Source organism: Rhinolophus sinicus, chromosome 15, assembly GCF_057876585.1.
Source record: "Rhinolophus sinicus isolate RSI-liver-muscle chromosome 15, RSI-T2T, whole genome shotgun sequence".
NCBI classification, from domain to species: domain Eukaryota; kingdom Metazoa; phylum Chordata; class Mammalia; order Chiroptera; family Rhinolophidae; genus Rhinolophus; species Rhinolophus sinicus.
The window spans coordinates 125,181,112-125,203,229 of NC_142515.1; the positions used below are offsets into that span (position 1 = coordinate 125,181,112).

Genomic DNA, 22,118 nt, shown 5'->3' on the forward strand with positions numbered 1-22,118 from the left:
AACTGCTCTTTGAAAAATTGTTTTTTTAAAGAGCTTTATAAATACAATCTTCCTGTGGTTCAGAAATAACTCTTGCCTCAGAAGGCTCATCAGTCAACATTATGTTGGAGACACAGCTTGTTCCTAATCATAAAACAGCCTACCTAACCTACAGTGCAGTCTTTAAACCCAGCTCTGACTCTAAAATGTAAGTTGTTTCAACAACTGTCGTGCGGGAGACCCTGCTCGCTGCGCCATTTGTCGTGCGGGGCGGCCTGCGGGGTCTCTGGTCCCGCTCCCCACACAAGAACGCAGGACATGGTGAGGCCAAAAAGGAACACCCACGGAGCCATAGGTAGGGGAGTCATACCACTATGGTCTCACTGGAGGCTGGGCCCACCGGACGTGCGACCTACCGTCAGCCTTTCTGCCAACCGACCGACGACTGTCCTCCACTCTCCTCGGCTCTGTTCCTCCTCTCTCTTCCCCTCTCCTCGGCTCTGCTCCGTAGCCGCAGCAGTTATACCAGCGGCCAGTCGGCTAACCGGCCACAGCCGACGGCCAATCAGCCACAGCCGACGGCCATTCACCACCCGAGCCAGCACCTTTCCACGTGAGGCCGAGAGCCTGTAAACTACTCTCTGGGGCTCTGTCCCCACAACAACTGCTTGTTTTCAGACCTAAAACGATTCTGGAATGTGCTCCAGGTGGGGAAGACAAAAAGCAAACGTGACGTCCTTCAGGGTCTCCCCATCAGAGCTGACGCAGAGGGATCTGGGCTCTCTCATTCTGTCCTGTTACTGCAGTTCGCGTCTGTCACCTAAACGGTGACGCAGTCATGCACACCGATTCAGGACTAAGTCACATACATCCTAAACACGAGCAAAGGCAGATTTCAAAAGACACTTAAAATGTATTGCAAAATGTACAGCATTTATTCACATACAGACAAAAAGGCACAAATCCTACTAAATAGTTCAACAAAAAAATACAGCTGTCCTCAACTAGTTTTATAAATACTTTCAAAAAGGGGATAGAAATAAATACAGGATTGGGCCATGTCATATAAAATAGTCATCTCTACATATATTTTGTTTAATTTCTGATTTGTAACTCTTCATGCACCTTTTTTTTTTTCAATTTTAGTTGAATGGACACCAAGCTAGGCACATAGTGAAAAATCCTCTGTACAAGGTTACAAATGTAATGACAAGTTTGTCCATTTCAAAATAATTAAGATTTGTACACAACACATAGAACCCTTCATTTAGATTTTGTGTTTATAACCTAACAAATGACATTCCAGGCAACTTTACAAAAGTTTAACTAGCCTACATTTTGACATAATACATTGATCATAATCAAAGATACTTCTTGGTCAGGATGCACAAGGAAAGATAACGCTTAAAAAAAAAAAAAAGTAAAGAAGAGCAAATGGTTCCATCCTAAGAGTGCAAGTGGGTGGGTTGGGTGGGTGGGTTGCTGCGTGTGGTGGCCTCATACAGAGTTCCCAGCAGGACAGGAAACTAACTTACAAAGCTATCATTACACTGTCAGAGAAACCGTGCTCTGTACCATTTGCATTTCAAAGCAGGAATAAAAAGTGTGGGCTTTTCATTTTTGTGTGTTTTGTTTTTGTGTGGGGTTTCTTTATATATTTTTGTTGTTTTGTTTTTTTGGTTCAGCATAACTTGGAACGTTTGAAAGCTTTTCAACCTAAATGTGGGGGAAAAACAGGTAAGGCATTATTTTTGCACAAAACTAGCATTCCTAATAGTGCAAATGAATCTGGTACCTCTTGAAATGGTGAGAGGTCATATACTTCCTAGAATTTAGATTTTCTTTCTATGGCTTGACAAATTCTCTCTCTCTATATTCTACTCTCACCCAGAGCTGTTGCTGTAGTCAAAAGATAACTGTAGATAGAGTCCACCTTCTTCTGTATTCAGCAAAAGGTTTCTGCTCATCTGCAAACAGTCTGACTTTTAAATTCGGCTATGAGTGAAGGTACAGCTTGGATTCGTAAGAAACTTCTCATACATGGAGCAACAGCGTATCTGGACAGCAGTCGTTCAAAATGAGCCCCAGAGCTCAAAAATAGTCAATCTAAAAACCTGGGTCATCCTTTCCCCTCCCCTGAATTAGCTACTAAAATGTATTCAAAAAGTTAAGACTTGGTTTGGAAATGTCATACATACAATGGGGATGCATCAGATCTACTATTTGATCATCTGATAAAACTTGCATAGCAAGATGGGATTCAATAAGCCTTTGCTGTTGTTGACAATCATCTGGAAGACTTGGAAGTTAACTACAGAACTCAAAGCATCATTCATTAAGTATCAGAATGTCCCTGCCACATGGACACAGATGTAGAAATGAATCAGGAAGCTGAATACTGATACAAACTAACGGGTAATTTAGGGGGAGTTGGGCTTGTTCCAAGTGCCCATAATTCTAAATCTCATTGCTATTTAAACTTTCCTTAAGTTTCACAACTACATTGAATTCCAAAGAAAATGAACAGGACCTTAACACTATCCACTGTCTTAATACATACGCACTGCAGTGAGTGCAAAACAGAACATTGTACTCAAATTTAATGCTCAATTTATTATTGCTGATAACTTACTAGTTATTGCCATTTGCAATTAGAAAGTCCAAGTTACGAATTAGAGCCTAGAACTCTGACTCGAGAAAACCTATTACACTTCAATCTTTTTCCTGTATAAACTTGGTCAATGGTAAGAGGTTATCGCAACTTATTGCCTTTATATTGTTTTTAAAATATAACCTTTTTTTTTTCCGTTTCCTTAAGGAATCCGTCCATGTTGGAAGCCCGGGTTCCCTGATACATGTACTAGTAGTGGTTGGCTCTGGGAAATAGGCTTCACCGGAGTGTGGAAGTTCATCGCTTGAACTTGAGTAACTGTCGTATTGTTGGAAGCCAGATGGCCAGGTATTGCCCAAGGCCAGGGACATCCCAAGCTGGCCCAAAAGGCAGTGGTTGGGGAGGAGGGGAGGTCAGGAGGGCTGATAAAAATGGGGTCTCAGCTGCCCTTCTCACAGACAGACCTTTCTCATGGCTTCCCTCTCCGCCCGTCCCGGCTCCACAACGCACTCTGGGCTCCCAGCTTCACCCTATATCCCCAAGCTGCGGCAGCTCTCCTGGCCCTTCAGATCTCTAATGACCTTTTCCAAAATTCTCTCTTCCCCACCTGCTATATTTACACGAGTCCCCTAGAGTTCCTGAAGCTTCAGAGCCGCTGCCTAAGCACTGCAATGCAACAAAAACAGCCTGTGGGCCAAAGTAGCCGTATGACTTCAAGTTCTACCACAGTCCGAGAAAATAAGGTTTCTGGGCTATTAAATGGTACATGAGGGTTTCTCAAGAACCATATCTGAATCCATATATTCAGGTAACCAAGAGTTTGTGCTTTGGGAAGAATACAGAGGGCAATAAAAACTCATGAGGCTTATTTTAGCCTCGCCCTCTTTAAAAAACTCCATTCATTCTTATTTTAGTGTTTAATTCAGCTTCTAGTCTTAGCAGTGTCTTACGGTTACAATCTACTCTTGTGTTTCCTCAACAAGTTGCAAATAACACACACTTCTCACAACGATTTATAAATGACTCTGAAAAAAACAATTCAATCTGAATTGCGAGTCAACGCGTCTGTGTGGCTGGGGGCGCTGGTTTCTGCTGGCCCCCTCCCCGTGTCAGCGCTCCCGTCTGCCCCTCGGGGACAAGCCCGCCGAGCGTCCACACCGTCTCCGTTTCATCAAGAGGCCAAAATGCTTCTCCTGATGATGTCTGTCCTCCTGTTGATAGTGCTGCTGGCGTGTATACATTTCTTTTCGGACGCCTCACTCTCTGAGTCACTCATTTCTACATCGGGGACATAGCCGTCATTCTCGTTGTCAGATTTTAACTTGCTTTTTGCCCTCTCCTTGGCTGGAACTCGGCCTAAGCCCAAGTAGGGGTAGTCTGAGTGCTGGTGGCAGGCGCCCCCACGGACCTCGCCCTGCTGCTGCCGGTCCCCCTTCTTTGGAATCCGGAATCCTCCCCAGTTTTTCACGGGGCTGGCAGGTGTTGTAGGCACTTTGATTGCAGTCTGGTTATAGTTCACTTTGATTAGGGGGCCGCTGCACTTGGGCACCGTCTCCTTCCGCGCGCCCGGGGAAGCGGCAGCTCGGCCGTTGTCCACATGCCTCTGGGACACGTCTGTGGACCTGAGAGGCTTGTGACTCTGTTTGAAAGTTCGGTCCTTCACGTCTCCCTTACTGAGATCACAATGAAAACGAGGGTCTCTCCTGTTCCCGGGGTCTGGCGTCATCACACCGTTTTTCTGTTGGGCTGACATGAGACGTGCTTCTGCAAAGGTCTTTTCAAAACTCAAAAAGCTTTCGGGGACCCCCATCCCCTCCCTTCTCCCACATAGATCTGGTTGCTTCAGCAGGGTTTTGCCTTCGCTCCCAGCGCTATTCTGCAACAGATCTCGCTTATGGGGCTTTTTCAGCGAATGCACCAAGGAAGTACCCATTTGCTTCCTGAAGAACGCGGAATGCCACTTCAAGTCCTCTATCTTGGGGGCGTCAGGACCCACGGAAGGACTGTTGAACAGAAGCATGCTTCCCAGTGAGGAGGAGGCGCAGGAAGAAGAAGGCACACCTGCAGGCAGAACCACAAAGAAACATTACAGCGAAAGCAAACAAATCGAAAAACACAGCTCTAGCCCCTTGGCGGGGCCCTGTCAATGCGAATACCCCACCCACGGGACGACACACAACCAACCAGCTTCTGAAATTTTAGTTTTTATAGTAAAGATATGATCTGCCTTGAGAATCTGCATCCAGTCGGCATACTCATTGCGCTGTATTTTCTACAACAGCTGAAGTTCACGGAATTTTTTATGACACATCATCTTTTCACGGAAATGTATTTTCCTTCAGAACAACTGCTATGATTTTCAAAGGGGAATCCATGCAGAGTCTGGTGGTCAGGCGCTGACTGCCTCCCCCTCCACCTGGTTCCAGAGAGCACCTGCCCCGGACCGGGGCCACCTACCAGTCACCTGCCTCCCCGATGGGACACGGGCAGGGACTGTGGCTTTTAAGTTTCTTTCCCCAAATTATCTATGCCCTTGCTGGGCTACGAAGAGGATAAATACATGTAAATATGTGAAATGGATAAGGGAAGGTGTTTAAAATCATTCTAGACACACAGTAAATGTTTAAAAAATGTTTACTGTTACATGCAAAACCCATTTGTGGAATTAAACTAAATTGTCATCCAACATGAGAATAAGTTAAATTGGTGTTTTTCAAACATTTCTGACGCAAATCACAGTAAGAACTAAATTTCCCATCACCATCACCCAGTAAAAGCTCACTTCATGTAATCAAATTAGCTTTCATCGTCTGATACGCGGACTCAGACGTTTTCTACTCCACTTGTTTTTAATGCTGGAGGCGACCTACTGAATTTCTCTCACGGCCCACTGAGAAGTAGACCGTACCCCCCAGGCTGAAACAACCACTGGTGAGTTCCTAACACCCCGCTGCCTCGGAAGGACGGCGCTTCAGCCAGAACCTCCACAGCGCAGAGAGCAGTTCTCACGGTGGGTGGGGACCCCGCAGGGTGTGTGTGACTGTGTGACCCACCCCACACAGCTCCGCCCGAGGCCCAGGCAGGTGCCCCCGGATGAGAACAGGCTGCTGAGCGGACCAGGACACTCACAGAAACGGAACAGAGCTAGCGACTTGACTCCAAACCCAAACCTGTCACAACCAAAGGGGCCAGTGTCCTCACACCTATTTCTATTACTTGACTTGCGACTCGTGTCTGAAGGGCCTTGGCTTCATGGCCTCCGTAAGCACCACCTCCACTGAGGACTCAGTCAGTGGAATGGCCCTACCGGTTCCGAGTCACAGCACAGCTTAACCCATGGCCCCTGAGTGACACGTGCAGGTCACGGTGGTCTGCTCTGCTTCACTTGGAATCACCTGTCTTACAGGACAGGAGCCCGAGTGGCATGAATAAGAACACAAGTGAAAGTCTAAACCTGGGGGGAAAAAAGCAAAGCATCCTACAGGACGAGCACGTTGCTTTCTGCCCGTCACAGCTAGTGCGGTTCCATCTCAGAGGGAAGGGAGGACACGTTTTCCTTTCCTGAAGGAGCAGCTGGACTTCTGAAGGGCTCCGTCACAGCTCTGTTACACAAAACACGTCTTCACCTTGTTCAGAATCTCAATCCCTTACCCAAGGAAAAAGCTCAGGCATGAAATGCAGAGAGCTGCCTGCAATATCCATGAAAAATGACTCAAGTGACATCAAATGCAAACGCTCTTCACAGCTTATTTTTATAGGTAATCACTCATTACATAACAACTTAAGCAAGCGTCACAGAAGCCTCCAGTGTGAGAACTCCGCAGGCATGGCCTGCATCCGTGGCCCCCGCAGCTGTAGCGCCTCTGCGGGTTGGGGGGGGGGGTCCCCGCACCAGATGGGCCTTCACATGAGGACTCAAAGCAAAGCATAAAATAGGGCCCCTTTATTTGCATCCAAGTCCGAGTAATGAATGAGGAGACACAAGTTCACTATAAAGAATCAGAATTGAACTGCTTTTACTTATGACACCCTACTTAGAAAAATTTATTTTAAAAGGGTTAGAACTAAACTCTAGGTAATGATATAAGCATGACACTCCAGGAAATACATCCTCTTGGGAAAAAGAAAAAATCTAAGATGCTACTGTTAATAAGTTAATGCCATTAAAATTCTCTATGACTTCAAGAATGGCATTTAATACTCCCTTGGCTTTTTCTCCTTGTTCAAGTGACCAATTTACAGCAAGTCCTCACTTAAGGTTCTTGACAGGTTCTGTGACTTGAATGAAACAACATACAACAAAACCCACTTTACCACATGCTATCTGATATAAACAACAGGTAAGTTCCGCCGCATCTCATCAAGGTTATAACGAAAGGACGTCATATTCGAGGACCTGCCATACCCTCATCAAACAGACATCAGTTAGTTTTAGGTAAACCACAACTGGGATTTCAACATAATAGGTTACAACAACTTCTCTGCTGTTTCTGTGTGTCATAATAATGTACAGTGACAAAAAGCCACAAAAAGCGGAAAAATCAAAGAGTGAGCCCGCTGTGACTCTGTTGCTGGGGTGACTATGAGGGCAGACCGGACGGAGCAGCAGACACGCTCGTAAGGCCTAGCTGCTCCGGGAGCCCCATCCTGCCTGGCCCCACTCAGCAGCTCTCCTGCTCTATCTAACAGCACAACACCCGCTCTGCGGGCTGAGGACTCCAGCAGGTCAATGCTGAAAGGACACGGATTCTGGACCGAACCTCTTTCAGATCAAGTCCCACCTCGCCCAACTTTGTACTTGATCTCCAAGTAACACCCTGTTTTTTTCTCTTCTCTTAGCTTGGCCCACAGCAATGTGAAATAGAAGATACTAAAAAAAAATAAATACTTGGTGCCTTATCTCCAAAATACTCCAAATTCCACCCACACCAAAAAAGTCCACTGAGAATGTTATCTAAACGTGGACATGTGACTCAAGTACACGGTCTTCAGATGTCTTTACCATATGGTACAGGTAGATCCAAGGTTACATAATTTACACACCTTTTTAGGTATCCCCAGGATACCTTACATTTATTGAGGCTTTGCAATATAGAAGTTACTCTTTCATTTGAGCCTCACTACAGTTCCCAAGAGGTAGCTTGAGATGTCACCCTAAAGTTACACATGAGCAAACGGGGAGACTTGGAAAATACAAGACTTGCTGGTCTTTGGTCTGGAAGTAGAGCATACAGGATTCGACCCAAATTCTTAGCCCTTCCCCCTATTCCATGATGCCTCAAATGCCTAAAGATTTTCTTTAAATATGCAAGTCTGCGCTTCTGAGATTCTTCCAGGGGATAGATAGAAGAAAATTAGTGGTTATTTCTTTCCTGAACAGAACATTAAGGCTTCGAAACCCCTGCCCTACTGTTGGTCCTGCAAGGGCTGAACGCATACCTGAGACTCTTTCTTGCTCCAAGAGCTTAGTGTAAAGATTGAATATCTGTTCCTGGATTTTGCACACAGATCGCTTAATCTTTTCCCTGCGGGTCACCATGTAAGTGAGGTTCCGAACCTAGAATGTAGAGAATAAAGATGCTAAGTAAGCAATACATTTTAACAGTATTTCGGTGCTTTATTTTCTTTACCCGACAGAAAATTGTTCTACAAGGACCTTGAATGACATCTGAAATCAAAATATACTTGAAACATTTTATTCCTTCTCTGATCTCCTTTGGGCTGCTGACGAGGACCCTACATACACCCCTCCAGGTAGACAGTTAGATTGCGGGGGGCACCTAGAGAACTCCCACAAAAGCCCTGCCTCCTTGGACTCATCCCAGCAAAGAGAAGACCGCTGGTGGCCAAGTCCAGACCTGCCACCTCTTGCCAAAGGACTCTGCTTATCACCCCGCAGGGTCTTCTTCCCATGAATTGTAGCATCAAAGGCTTTAGAGCAATTCAGAAGCCTGCACTGCACTGCACTTTATCAAGCATCTTTCTGAAGATAGAACTTAGGTAAGAACAGGGTCAAGGGTTATCAGAGAAGCTCCCTCCCACCACAAAAAATGTCCCTGCACAGGGCCCACTGGTAAACTAAACGGTGACCAAGAACCCAAGTAAACTTTTTCAGCTGGACACTGAACTGCTTGGAGCTAACAGGTAGCTAACGTTCCTGCACATGAAGTCTAGGGGGCGTCCTCCCCGCTTTGCTACGGATTTGCTCCATCAAGATCTCAAGTCCAGCTCTCTGTATCCCTGTTTGAAAACCAGACACTGCCCTCTTCCTGACTCATTTGCAAAGAACTGAAAAGACCCAGGTGCTGAGCTCCTTTGTATCCGCTTTGCATCTGACGTGCATCCACAGGGACCACATGCACACGCTAACCAGTGCTAACTAGTCAACATCTGAATTTCCCGTTTTCAAGGCCACCTGTCATCAGTCAACACAGAAAAACTATTTAAACCCCCTTAAACCCTTCTGTCCTAAAACCTATTGGTAAACCGGACTAGAAATTCATGGGCCCAAAAACACAAATAAATGCCAAACCAACAGATTTGCAATTCAACCTTTGTTCTGGAAGATGTGGACAAGAACCTCCCAAATCAGCTCAGGGCAGGAGTAAAAAGTGACTGTGTCCCCATCAGCTCCCACATCAGAGACATGACTCCACTCTCCTAGAAACCACAGCTTCTTGATGCTTGGCAATCCCTTCCCCCACCGTCTTCCTGGAAACAGAAGTCCCGAACGTCACCAACCTGTTCTTTGGGCGGTGAGGATGGCAACAAGCCGTCCACACCAGACTGCACTTTGGCTTACGACCCGACACCTCCACTCGGCTTTTCTGTCATTTCTGAACCCTAACGTGTCCAGTTGTGTTCAAGGCAGTCGCGCTGGCACAAGGACAGGAGGCAGTAAGGTAAGAGGAGCAGCCCCACGTCTGCATGGTGGTGCCATTTCCAGCCTGAAGCCGGAACACCAGTCAGGCTTCCCCGGATGCTAACGGATTCACTGACTATTTAAGACCTTCTCAACACTTCTTGATTAAAAAATAATAATCTTAAGAACTCAGAAGCAAATCACTCTGTCTCAGAGTAAGTGTTATTTTGGTGTCTTCCCTCCTGGTTAAGGCAAGTTCTTTCTTTAAGAGCCTCAGACCCCCAGGCCAGGAAGTAGGTGTCTTCTACAAAAATCCTGACCAACTGGGGATGGAGGTGGCTAACAGGCTATTCTCTCTGATAAATAGCGTTCCACGCTGGGAAGATTACGGGTGAAAGCTCATAAAAGAGGAAAAGGCAAGACTTAGATCCACATCACAGATTCAAAATCTTTGGAAAACAAACAGCACAGTTTTTACGTTAAGACAAGGAATCTGACCTCTGGCAACAGGAAACGGAAACAAAGTCCAGCTCCTACTAGGAGTAGACAGGTCACTGTCCTGTTGTTCATGTCGGATGTAGAGCAGAGATAGACACCTCTCTCTTACTTGAAGTTTTCCTTGGGAATAGAAACTAGGGAAGCCAGAGACCTGAACTTGGTTTATTATTCGAATTTCATTTTTGTAGCTTCAACTACTTCCCTCAGCAAAGGCTGCCACCTGGCTAAGTAGGAAAATCGCACTTTTATTCCCCAGGATCTCTGAAGAGCAACATCTAAATACAAGCCCCAAAGGCAGAGGCCGGGATTCATTTTCCGTTGGAATAAATCAGCCCTGAAGGCCCCAGGCCTGGCTGACTGCACTGACTAGTGAGCACCCTGAACCTTACCTCCCTTGCACACAACACGCTCCTCACAAGACAACTTGTATAGAGCTGAACCCAGGCTCCATCCTGAAAACATACCCGGCCTGGCCCTTCCTGCGACGCGGCTGGACCCAGCTCCCGCCCCCGCTGCATCTTCTCCAAACTGCCAGCTCTTGGGAGCACTCTCACCGTGATAAACCGAGTCAGGTTCTCCCCCAAAGCAGTGGCTCCCTAAAACACAGATGGCCGGCTCTATCCCCCGTTTCTGGAGTCAGAGGTGGGGGTCCAAAAATTTGCATGTCTGTTAAGGTTACAGGTACTGTGGCTGCTGGTCTGGGACCCTACTCTGAGAACCACTGCCCTCAGGAATCCAACAGTGGTTTCCAGGGTTTTCTGGACTCCCAAACATTGTATGCCAACACGGATGCTTAACACTGCTTCTTGTTCAGGGACAACTGAAGCCTATACCCAATGTCCAAAGTGACCATTCCACAGTGTTGAGTAGGACCAGCCCCCAGGACGTGGCCGTTTGGCTGCCCCAGCCAGAATGCAGGGGCAGCATGTTTACTGCGTCCTTTAAAGGACAACATTTAGGAGAAGAAAATCCCGCCAGACTTGAAGTGGCTTGGGGAACGTGACATAGTCACCTGACACATATCAGCAATCGTTCTTCTTAAAGGTGTGGGTTTCCAAACCCTCCTGAAATCTATTTCTGTCACCTAACTTTCCGGTCCAGAACTGGTCCCCAGGTGTGCCATGCCCCAAGGTGTGTATTTGCAGTAAAGAGCAATTACCGTTCATCGGCTGTTTGCCTTTCTAATGACGGCTGCCCGCATGTTTAGAAGCCCACACACCTGACTACTGTCCCAGGTGCTGGCTGACTGCGTACCTGTGCTGAAGTACTCATGTGTGAAGTAGGCAGAGCTCTAAGACGACTGAAAAACAAAGTATTCATTTATCATTTGCTCTTAATGTCACCCCTGCCCTGATATGCCTTTGGCCCGATAAGCTTACTGTTTATAATTATGAAGAACCGTGAAGTTCTCTGGGCCGCGGCAAAGATTTCAATTTTTTAAAACCTCTGCCATCACAGGCCTCATGGCAAATTTTGGAAAACATATTTTTCATTATAATAAGCCCCTTTTAAACTGACACTAAATACCCTAAAATCTCTTTGGCTCTTTAATAAAGGAAATGTAAGTAATGCCACACACACACACACACAAATCCTGATTTATTCCCTGTTCATACATAATTGGCATCATTGTACTTAAAAAGCAACAAATGTTTAGAATTTAATTGTAAGTGTATGTTAATCTGAGTAACTGAAGTACAGAAAAGAGTTAGTACACCACAGCATTTTCTACACTTTTATTTTGTGGTGATTGTGAGACAAACACAGTCCAAACATTAGACTTCTGTCCTCCCTCCTGAGGACTATCTGACTCCACATGCACCCCGGGTACAGCAGCTGCCGGGCTGGGACAACGGCTCCTCGCCAGGATTCGTGTATTCTCTCTCTCTCTCTCTCTCTCTCACACACACACACACACTCACACTCACACTCACACTCACACACACACAGACGGGGGTGAGGATGGGGAGGGGGGCGAGGTCGTCTTCACACTCACCAGCAGGGGGCGTGCGGGAGCGCGAGCACCTCAGCCTCCTCCCGCGCCTGCCGCGCCAGAATCCGGAATCCTAACCTGGTCCGGCCGGAAGGGGCGTCACAACAAGCTGCCCTGGGTCAGGGGTTGAGAGGGTCTCTAAAGTGCCCCTGCAATCACTTTCACTTCTGTGCCACCTCTAGCAGGGCCGTACAGGTCTCTGTGAGACCTGGATCTTCTGGTTCAGTACTTCTTCGATTTATCCCTATTCTTTGTCTACACTCGCATTTCAAATTATCTATGAATAGTCAGTCTCTCCCAGGCAGATCTATCACTGCGGGCCAGCTAACAAGTTAGCTGCTTGGGGGAGATGGGTTAACCATTTCAGGCCAAGCAGGTCTGCCTTTCAGTGTTGGCTGCTCCAGGCAGGAAGCCTCGGTCCAGCTCCTGTGCACTAATAAATTTAATCAGCCTGGGAGCTGACGCAGAAGGTGCTGAGGCGCATCCCCAATTAGAGGCCTCAGTCAGAAACTACCTGCAGGGGCGGGGGGCCCTCGGGAGAGGAGAGCCTATGCCTAATTATTCCTGTAGCAGGAAGAAGTCCAACCTGGGACTCCGAATGGAACGGACTGGGGGAGGCACAAAGCAGCAACAGCTAAAGCGCCATGGTGGCTCCAGGCAGCCAAGCCTGTAGTGTGAGAGCAGAGTGTGCAGCGGTACTGGGGCACCTCCGACAGATGGGGGGCCCCTGTGCACCAAGACCCCAACCCCACACCCGCACAGGGACATACAACACACATGGACACACACACACACACACGAAACACACACAGCCTCAGTGATGACTTAGCACCTTACTGCCAGGAGTGTTCTGTGACAGATACGCACACACACACACAGCAGCACCCACAGCCTGCCCTGCTCCGTGACAGTTCTGGGGACGCCCCTGTGAATTAGCCAAGGACGAAGGGAGGCCAGAGAGGCAGCGCTCAGCCCTCCCCAGTGAGCCCATCACCAGCACCTAGTGTCTCCCCAGGTTGAACAAGAGCTCTTCCTACTTCTGTCCGCCTCCTCCATTCACTGAATCCATTCTGTTTGTCTAACTCAGTTTGTGAACAATTCTGAGCCAATCCCTTGGTCATTTTCCTGGGGTTTAGTTCCCTCTGGCTCTAGAATGAAGAGGGGGAGACACCACCGTGTGATCTCGCAGAGGGACATTAAGGATTAATGGGAAAGTGTTTAAATACCAGCCAGAGAAGCTCCCCTTCCACTCTGTGGCCGTCTTGCACGTACGTACAATGAGTCTACCAGCCCATAAATATACTGAACCAATGAACCTCATGCTGCGTATGTACAGGATCTGCAAGTAAGTGAACCAGCCACCGCTCCTTGCTCTGGGCAAGCGGTGGCCTCTGTACAATCTTCTTCTCTAAGTCACTACAAAGTGTCAGTGTCAATCATTACCCTCTCCAGGTCCTGCCGCAGGTGCGTGAACAGCCGCAGCCTCCTAAACAAGACATCCTGCTCCCGCTTCGCTAGATTGTCCTCTTCATCTTTCTTTGGAGTGATAAGGGGCTTGTTGAAGTTGACCTTCCTCTTCAGCTTCCAGTACTGGTACAGGAAGTCGACCACCTCCTCGGGCAGCCGCAGGGCCCTGGCCACGTCCAGCAGGTTGACGAATGTGTAGAACTCGTCCTCCAGCTGCTGCAGCTTCTGCTTCCGGACGCTCACCCGGTGCGCCTCCTCCTGATTCTGCTCGAGGCTGGCAAAGGGCTCCAGTGGATCCCGGGGGGAGCCCTCAGGGGCCCCGTTCTCCTGAGCGGCCCCCTCCCCGAGGCTCTCCTCGGGTTTCCTGTGGGAGCTGTGCTTCGGGCAGTAGGACTTGAACTTGACTTCGTCATTCTCCGCCAAGATGGTCTTCATCTCCAGGCCCCGGTCGAAAGCACAGGTCACATGGAAGGCTGTGCGGCAGTTCTTCACAGAGCACTGGTAAGAACACGCGGAGAACAAGAGGAAAGAGATTACAGGTGACAGTGACCGGCCCCCTGGGTGCCAGGTACCCCCCGTACACACACACACGTACACACACAAAGGAGCCACACTGCAAAGCCTGTGATGACAGTTCCACCTGCATTAACCCTGGCAGGTCCAGTCAGTTTTCACGTAAGGTAAGGCTTGGGAGTTAAGGGAACTCTGTAAGTGAAAGGTTTCGTAAGCCAAACGTAACTCTGAGAAAAGGAACTCATCCCCACCGCCTCTTCCAGCAGACACAACCACACCAACGGCATGTGCAGATGAAGGTGGCTGGCACTCAGCACTCAGAACAGCAGGTGCCCCGTGTGCAGAACATGTATATATACACTGAAGCGTCCGTTTGTGTTTTCTTTAAATCTGAGCTTTTTGTATAACAAGCCAGAATTCTGATTAACAATTTCCTCAGGAAGAATGCCTGCTAGTCAGTTTTTAAGGGAATCTGAACCCTCACCTCACCCCCAGTCAGGCAGAGACCCGGCACAGTTGGGACAGTGAGTGACACGTTTCCTCCAAGCTGCTCAAGATGAGGAGGGCAAATAAAAACTCCCGAAGAGTAAACAGGACGGGAGCCAAGGAGAAGTGAGCCCAGGAAGGACGAGGAGGTCTCCGCACCCATGAGGCACCGGTGCAGAAGCTCCTGGGCAGTGCAGGTGGCGCTGAGACCCACGTGTGCCCCGCCTGGTGCACCTGGGACTGACTGCAGTGACTGCAGTGACAGCAGAGCCAAGAGGGACCCACTTCCTGCAGGTCAGGGAGGTCGCCCAGAGGCCAGGCACCGTCTGGCGGTGCCTTCCGTCCCTGGTGACAGACGCGCGCACACACACACACTCTCTCTCTCTCTCTCTCTCTCTCTCTCTCTGCCTCCTCAGGGCTACAATTTAATGCCTCGATCCAGACGGCGAGCCAGTGGCCTGGCAGGAGGAAAGTGATTAACTTCCCCCCGTCTGATCTCGCTGGGCGAAGCCCTGGAAGAGGCTCCTGGTGGTGACTGAAGCCAGGCCTTAAAAGCAACATTGTGCTGTGTGAGGCCAAGTGATCGCGGACTCGCCAGGGCTGTAAAGAGGCAGAACCTGTGGCCCCGGGCCAGCTGAAACCTCACGTCATTCAGCAGACCCTGCATCCACCACCACGAGTGGCTGAGGATGAAGCTGGGCCTTTTATCCCTAGTCAGGTCAGTATTTAAGAGGTGCCTGCCTGCCAGTCATGGTTTCTTCCATTATAAAGTCTCTTACTCACAAGAGCAGAAAATCCAGCTCCCTTCACCATCTCCTCATTACCAACACTTAAAGCACAAGAACTAACAGAAATCTGTAATCTCAGCTATAAATAACCTCATTTCCAAGAAATGTGTGAGATCGCTTGAGTGGCAGCCACACACGTACACACACACACGTACACACACACACGTACACACACACGTACACACACACACGTACACACCTGGCCACTGTCATTTCCACACACAGAGCTCCTCCCTCCTAGCACGCAGCCAAGGGGGACGCGGAAGTGGGAGCTCAGGAGGAGACACTGTGTGTCTGGCTGAAACTACACTTAACCCAGGCGCTCCAGCCGTGAGAAGGGCCGGGCTGAGGCCGAATGTTTGCACAGGACTTTGTAAAGATGCCAAATGGCCTTCCTTTGGGTTTTCCGATTCAGGTTGACTCAGCAAACAGATGTTACAGCAACGTCAACCAGAGCCTTCACAGCTGCAGACATTTCAGAGAGGAATTCTTTAATAAAATCAGTCCGTTCTGTGAAGATATGAAAAATCATCAACCTTCCTTCCTTGGCCTCTTCTCTTTCAAATTAATGTTCTGGGGAAAAGGTCAAGGGCAACAAGAGTCATTTACCGGCTCTCCTCAAAAAGGAAACAAAGATCCTGTTTGCCCAGGACTGGTGTGCTGGGGAAAGGGCACAAAATCTGCCCTCAAAAGAACATCAGGTAACGTGGACAGAAATTCACATGGGTATGTACACACATGTGCACGCGGCTCTAAAAAATGTCTCCTCCATTCTCTCCCAATACAACGCTCAGGCCAGAGGTTTCTGTCATGTTTTAGTTTTAAGCAGATTCTCTTCACATACACAAGTCTGCACTATTCTCAAGGTCCACAGCCAAATCCCAACAGCTGTTTCATGCCTCACCCTCTATTTGTCACATTCTGGATTCTTGAACCCCAGTGGCAGGAAAGCAGAACTACTTGGCATATAAAATGAAAAAATTTTAAAACCACCAGTCAGCAGGTATCTTAATGAAAAAAAATATTGATCCGCCAAAATACAAACTGGTTTACCAAATGAGGTCATGTCTTTAAAACCTACGACTGGCAAGTGTAACCAAGCTCCTGGAGTGTGTCTGTGCCGAGCTATTGCCGTTTTCTTCCTCAAGACAGAGGCCACCCCAAAACGGCACCTCAGCTCCAGTGTGACGGGGAGCCTGAGGGAGAACCCATGGCCCGAAGCTGGTACCTCCCGGAAGAGCCAAACTGACCGTTAGGGCCAATGTCAGCCACACACGGGTGGCATTTGCAGACCTTGGTGTAACAGCATTTCAGGCCTCTTGAGTCATAACTATCTAGGGATGCCAATAATGGGAGGCCCAGAAATTAACTTCTCAAGTAGTTTCAGACAACATGAAAAAATAGATAGCATGCCATCTATATTTTCTCCTAAATTCTATCTAAAGATTTTCTACATCTGTGTGTGGACAAAGAAAATGCAGGCAAAAGTATACATACAAGCTACACACACACACACACACACACACACACACACACACACACTCACACACACACGAACCAGATATCCAGACTGTATTCAGATAACAGCTCCTGCAGATCGCACTGGGTGCAGCCCCTCGGGGGCTTGGTGCACCAAGGAGCCTGTTTTACCAGATGCAAAAGCATCAGCACGCCAAGTGACGTCACACAGTGTACACCTAAGGCATGACGCCCCATGTGCACGCTCGGAAACCAGCAGTGTCGGGGCAGCCAGAGGCAGGTCTGCTAATCCACCCAGCAAACAGGTGAGGGGGGGCGACCCTCCAGTGTCAAGACTGGTTCTTCCCCAGAGGTGCCTGCCTGTGGAAAGATGCCAGGCTGAGAGCAGAAAAGAAGCAGAGACAAACTGGGACTTTCTCGTAGCTCCTGCGGATTCCGACTTGCCCTGTGATTGCTAAAGCTGGGGTTCTGGGTACACAGGGAACAACCCACCACCAAAGGGGTTCGTACCAGCTGGAGTCATTCCCCAGCAACCTTGTAAAAGCTGTGAGACCGTGGTCCTGCTTCCTGGATTCTAGTCCCATCTCCAAGTCCTCCGCTAGTTCACAGAGCCCTCCCCGTCCTGCTCCCCGCAATGCAGGGAAGGGAGATGAAGGCATTGGGACTAAGCCGATTACCTGGATAGAGGCCCCAAACTTCTCGTTGCAGAGGCTGCACACCAGCGCCCAGCGACTGCTGGGAATGTGAGACACCTTTGTGATGGGCTCCATCTTCTCCGGGCTGCCAATGCTCACCTGGAGACCCAAGACATGGAAGACAGGGTGTGAGAGCCGTCAGGCCGACAGAGGCTGCACGCAGGGGCGGAAGCGTAAAGCTCCGTCACTGTCCTGTACTCCTCCCACCAGACGGTGGCAGGGAGACCCGATCTCCTAGCACAGCAAACCACTATGCTCAAGCATCAGACCAGCGAGGAACAGCTTGGGGCCAGCTGCAGGCGGGCCCAGAGCCCGGTCCCCAGGCCCACTCCCTTCACACGCCCAGGAAGCCACCTGACATAGATTCCCTCTTTATAAGCAAATGTTCACTTCTAGCCTGAGTGACAGCGAAATGCATACATATCAGAACAAGGCAATCGACGGCACCTCTGGCCCACAACGCAGTGGTCAGGACTGAAAAGCCATCTTAAATGTATTAAAATAGGTTGTCTACAATGGAGTAAGGCAACATAAACTGAGTTTAATATCTCCGGCACTAAAAAAAAGCCATTCTCTTCAATCCAGAAAGATTACTGCATTCGAAGGAAAACTACCAAGATAAGCTCTCCATGTGTGTGGCCTGGGTCCCTGAATTGGATCCCTGTTAGTACCAAACCACGAGAGCCGGAGCTACCAAGACCCAAGGCAAGCCGCCACGAACCTGAACCATCCGCAGGTAATTTGGAAAGTACACCAAAAGATCACACACCAAAAAAATGCAGGAATTTGAATCACAAACGATATTCTCATAGTGAGCCATGCAAATTAGTCAAGGTCTGGGACTTGAAATAAATTAGACCAGACCTGAAATTTGAAAGGCTGAGGCTAAGGAGAATTTTAATAAAAATCACAAGAATGTGACTGAGAGCAGTGACTCTCTAACCACGGTGGTGTCGTGTCCAGCTTCCCAGGCACAGGATTTACAGTCAGTCCCGGGGAAGGACACAGCCGCAGCCAGGCCATACCCATGAAGCCACCGGGCTGCCCGGAGCATGCGTCTGCAGCGGCAGGGTGAGCTGCGCCAGATATCTGAAGCGAAGGCTGAACACCACCAACCGAGAGTCCAACTCACTCCTGCTTCCAGCTAACATTTCCACGAATTTACATGCCACGACACGATGACAGTGTGGACATCCAGGTTAAGGGGGAAAAATGGGGAGCAATTAAAAGGTGTCTTTCTCCTCATCTGCTACAAGTACCCCTCCTTATGAGTGGCTCCCCACCACACCCCACCCCGAGCCAAAAGCCAGGAGCTCCTGAGCTAAGCTACTGTTAAGAAGCACACCTACCTCGGGGATCCACAGAGCACAGCTGACATGGACCCACTTGGTCCCGCTGCGTGTGGGCTTCATGGCACCGCCTTTCTTGGGACACAGCAAACACTTTGGCTGAACCCCCAGGGCACACGTCCGGCACAGCCAGCTGCCCTCTGGGACCTTGAGGATTCCGTAACAAGCCTGCAAAGCCCCAGCAACACCCCCCGAGGAAAAGAGAGAAAGAAAAAAGATTCATTTTTCCCATTATATCTATTAATTTTAAAAAACCAAAAAAGATTTTAACAGACGAGCAAAACAGAGGCACCCCCACGTCCAGCTGGCCGGGACCCTCTCCCCAGAAGCCCAGGGTGTCTGAGATCTGCGGACACAGTGCACACTTATTTACCACAGGCTGGCTCTGAAAACTACTTGAGGACAGAAAGGTTTGCAAACAATCTGCTTGGCCGTGTTGCAGCAGACACCCATCCACACTAACTTACTAAATTCCGAGTAGTAAATCCTCAAAGCACACCAGGGGCTAAGTGGGGAAGCTGGTCCTCCCTGCTTTCTCATGTGGGTGGGATACAAAGTGAGGAAAAAGCACAAAGCAGCTGAGAGTCTCCAAACCTATTAAAAGAGATGGTGATGGAAACAGAAGCGAACTAGGAGCATCCTCATTCCCCAAGCTGAGCAAACGCTACTGACTAGACCCCAGCGCTCTCCCAAGTGAACAACACACAGGCACAGAAAAGTGAGGCTTTTTAGACAAAGAGAATTTGGTCCTTTTAGCTGATACTTAAAACAAAGCCTGCTTTTGGCACAAGATGACAAAATTACACAAGACAGCAAAACTGCAAAATCAAGGCTTTTACAACTAAAGTCACTAAGATGGTTCAAAGAAAAAAAAAAGGCAAATAAATGTTAAGTGAAGAAACAAAACCACGGGTACCAGGAGCACATTCAGAGGCTTCTAAAAACACCAGACTGTTCACAACTTTATCCTTAAGTGAACTACAAGTCAGGAAGTCGAGAGACACAGTAGCATAGCTGCGATTCCCCAGACAGGAAAAACACAGCCGCTGTGCAATCTGAATACCCAGGACACAGAAAAGAAGGCACAGGGATGAGAGCGGAGCTCAGTAACAAGGATTGGAGCTTAGCAGCGCTTGTCATGCCATGAATGAGCGACTGTCAACACAGATGTACCGGGGAAAAAAATGTTAACAGAGCTAAATGATACTATTAGGGTTTCCAATACTAAAAGGTTTCTATCAGGCATTCTAGGGAAAGTCACATTTGAAGAGAGAATTTTTTTACGGGAAAAGCAAGTCTAAACAAAATTAAAAGATTAAACAAAGTATGCCTGAAAGTCAAGCCATGAAGAACATCTCAGAAGAAAAATGAACCACAAGGAAATGTGAAGGAAAATAGAGAAAGTGGTAAATAGCAGAAAGAACATAAGACCAGTCACGGGGGTAGGAAAGGGGGCTCGGAGACCCCAAATTTCAGTTCCGACTCTGCCACTAACCCTAGTGGGATCTTGAACAGCCCATCCTGACATCGGTGAATTAATTTATAAAACAGGGGCTTTGAGTACTTTTCAAGCAGAATTTTTTTTTTTTTTCAACCAAAATTTTTCTGAGGAAAAAAAAGGAAAATAGCAGGAAAAATCTGAAACGCCATCCAAGGTAATAGCGCCAGGAACAACAAAAAGCAACCATGGTAGTGTTGCCTATTTTCTGCACACAACAAAACCACTACAGGAATTCTCAATTATCCCAAGGAAACTTCCTAGACAATCTGAAAACCCAGAGCTCCAAGAGGGTCTCTGACGTGACTGAAGCAAGCGTGTCTCACAGCTTCTCATCAGGATGAACTGGGACAGGACCACAGCTGGTAAAGTCTTCAGGCAGAGAAGCCAAAAGGCAGACATACGATAATCAAAGAACTTCAGAGAGCAAACTAGATTCTTCCTCCCGAGGTCACCTGAGCAACACCCACACAAGTCTCAGCTAGTCTGACATCTCAGCAGCAACAGGTGATTTCAAAGGAAGGATCTCAGAAAGGACCTGAGTGTCTGCAAACGTGTGTCCCCACAGAAACCCAAATTATTTCATTATCCCATTAAAAGGTAAATAAAAGAGGTAAAGAGAGACTGAGATTGCCACAAGCTTTTCAATTACGCCCATCCTCACTCAAGTCTAAGGATTTACCTTTTCACGGAAGGTAGCAACCACCAAATGCAACCGGCATCGGGGAGGACAGGAAATCACCTTCCAGGAAAGGGGCCTGGGCCTCTTTCCTTTTCTTGAACAGCTCAGTTTGTATACTAACACATGTTAGCAAAGGTTATGGGTTGAGTTGCATCCCAAAAAGATACGTTAGAGTCCCAACCCAGTACCTCAGAGTGTAGCCTTATTTGGTTTCCAATGTTCTTAACACCTGAACTCAGGTATTGGGGCAGGGCAGAGGGGGCGCATACCCTCTCCGAGGGAGCCCGGCCCTGCCGAACCCCTGCTCTGAGACTTCTAGTCTCCAGAATTGCAAGACAATACTTTTCTATTATTTTAAGGCACCCAGTTTGTGGTACGTTGTTATGGCCGCCCTAGGAAACTAATCCAGTAAACTTAACCACCTTGTCAAGAGTTTTTTTGTTTGTTTGTTTTTTTGTTTTTAGACTGGGTCAGGGGCACATTTGTTTACATCACTCAGGTCAGCGGGACAATGGCCCCACCTGGAGGGAGGCCCTGGCGGAAGCCGGGCTCAGGCCCCAGGGGGCTCCTTTCTGGGCCTCACTGCCACATACCTGATGCACGCAGATGTTGCATTTGTCACAGAACACCATCTCATTGCCGTCCTCACCGTCAGGCGACTGGCAGACGTCGCACACGACGTCCTCGTCATACTCAATGCCCAGGCCCTCTTCCGTCTCGATGGCGTGGTTCATGTTGTCATAGCATCGCTGCTCGAACTCCTCCAGGACGCGCTCCATGGTGAACTCGTCCAGCTCAGGCATTCCTGAGGGGACACGCCACACGCCCGCTTCAACCAACCCGTGTCACTGGATGTTATCAGACAGCATCCGAATTCTTGTATTTATAAATAACGGACAATGAATAAATAGTACTACAAATAAATCGACCCTGAGAGCCCCAAGTATTTTCTACTTAATGCCTCTCAGACACTTCCAAGAAAGGATCTTGGAATTAAAAGGCAGAAAGAGTCTTTCACACAAGAGTCTGTTCCTTAGGGTCAGGCACTGAGGATACAGTGTTGTTAGGAGAAAAGCAAAGCTAAACACCAGCATGTTCAAGGTGTTAAATACACACATGGTTCAACTGTCATTTCATTACAGTGTTACACATAACAATGAACATGGAAGGGACTTCAAATTCACGACCCCCTATCATAATTTGGGTGTTTTCTGGAAA

At 48.2% G+C, this 22,118-nt stretch overlaps 1 protein-coding gene across 9 annotated transcripts in view; it reads right to left on the minus strand.

Moving 5' to 3' along the window:
• Positions 1-891: 891 nt before the first annotated feature.
• JADE1 (jade family PHD finger 1) overlaps positions 892-22,118 on the minus strand; it is a 147,702-nt gene continuing 126,475 nt past the window's right edge. For all 9 annotated transcript variants that reach the window (XM_019749014.3, XM_074338532.2, XM_019749011.3 and 6 more), the window contains 6 exons: positions 21,494-21,705; positions 18,721-18,888; positions 17,354-17,470; positions 13,387-13,908; positions 8,030-8,147; positions 892-4,651 (listed from right to left, as the gene is read on the minus strand). In XM_019749014.3, the coding sequence (XP_019604573.1) occupies positions 3,762-4,651; positions 8,030-8,147; positions 13,387-13,908; positions 17,354-17,470; positions 18,721-18,888; positions 21,494-21,705 (2,027 nt within the window). In that variant the 3' untranslated portion in view covers positions 892-3,761. The remainder of the gene's footprint in view (positions 4,652-8,029; positions 8,148-13,386; positions 13,909-17,353; positions 17,471-18,720; positions 18,889-21,493; positions 21,706-22,118) is intronic.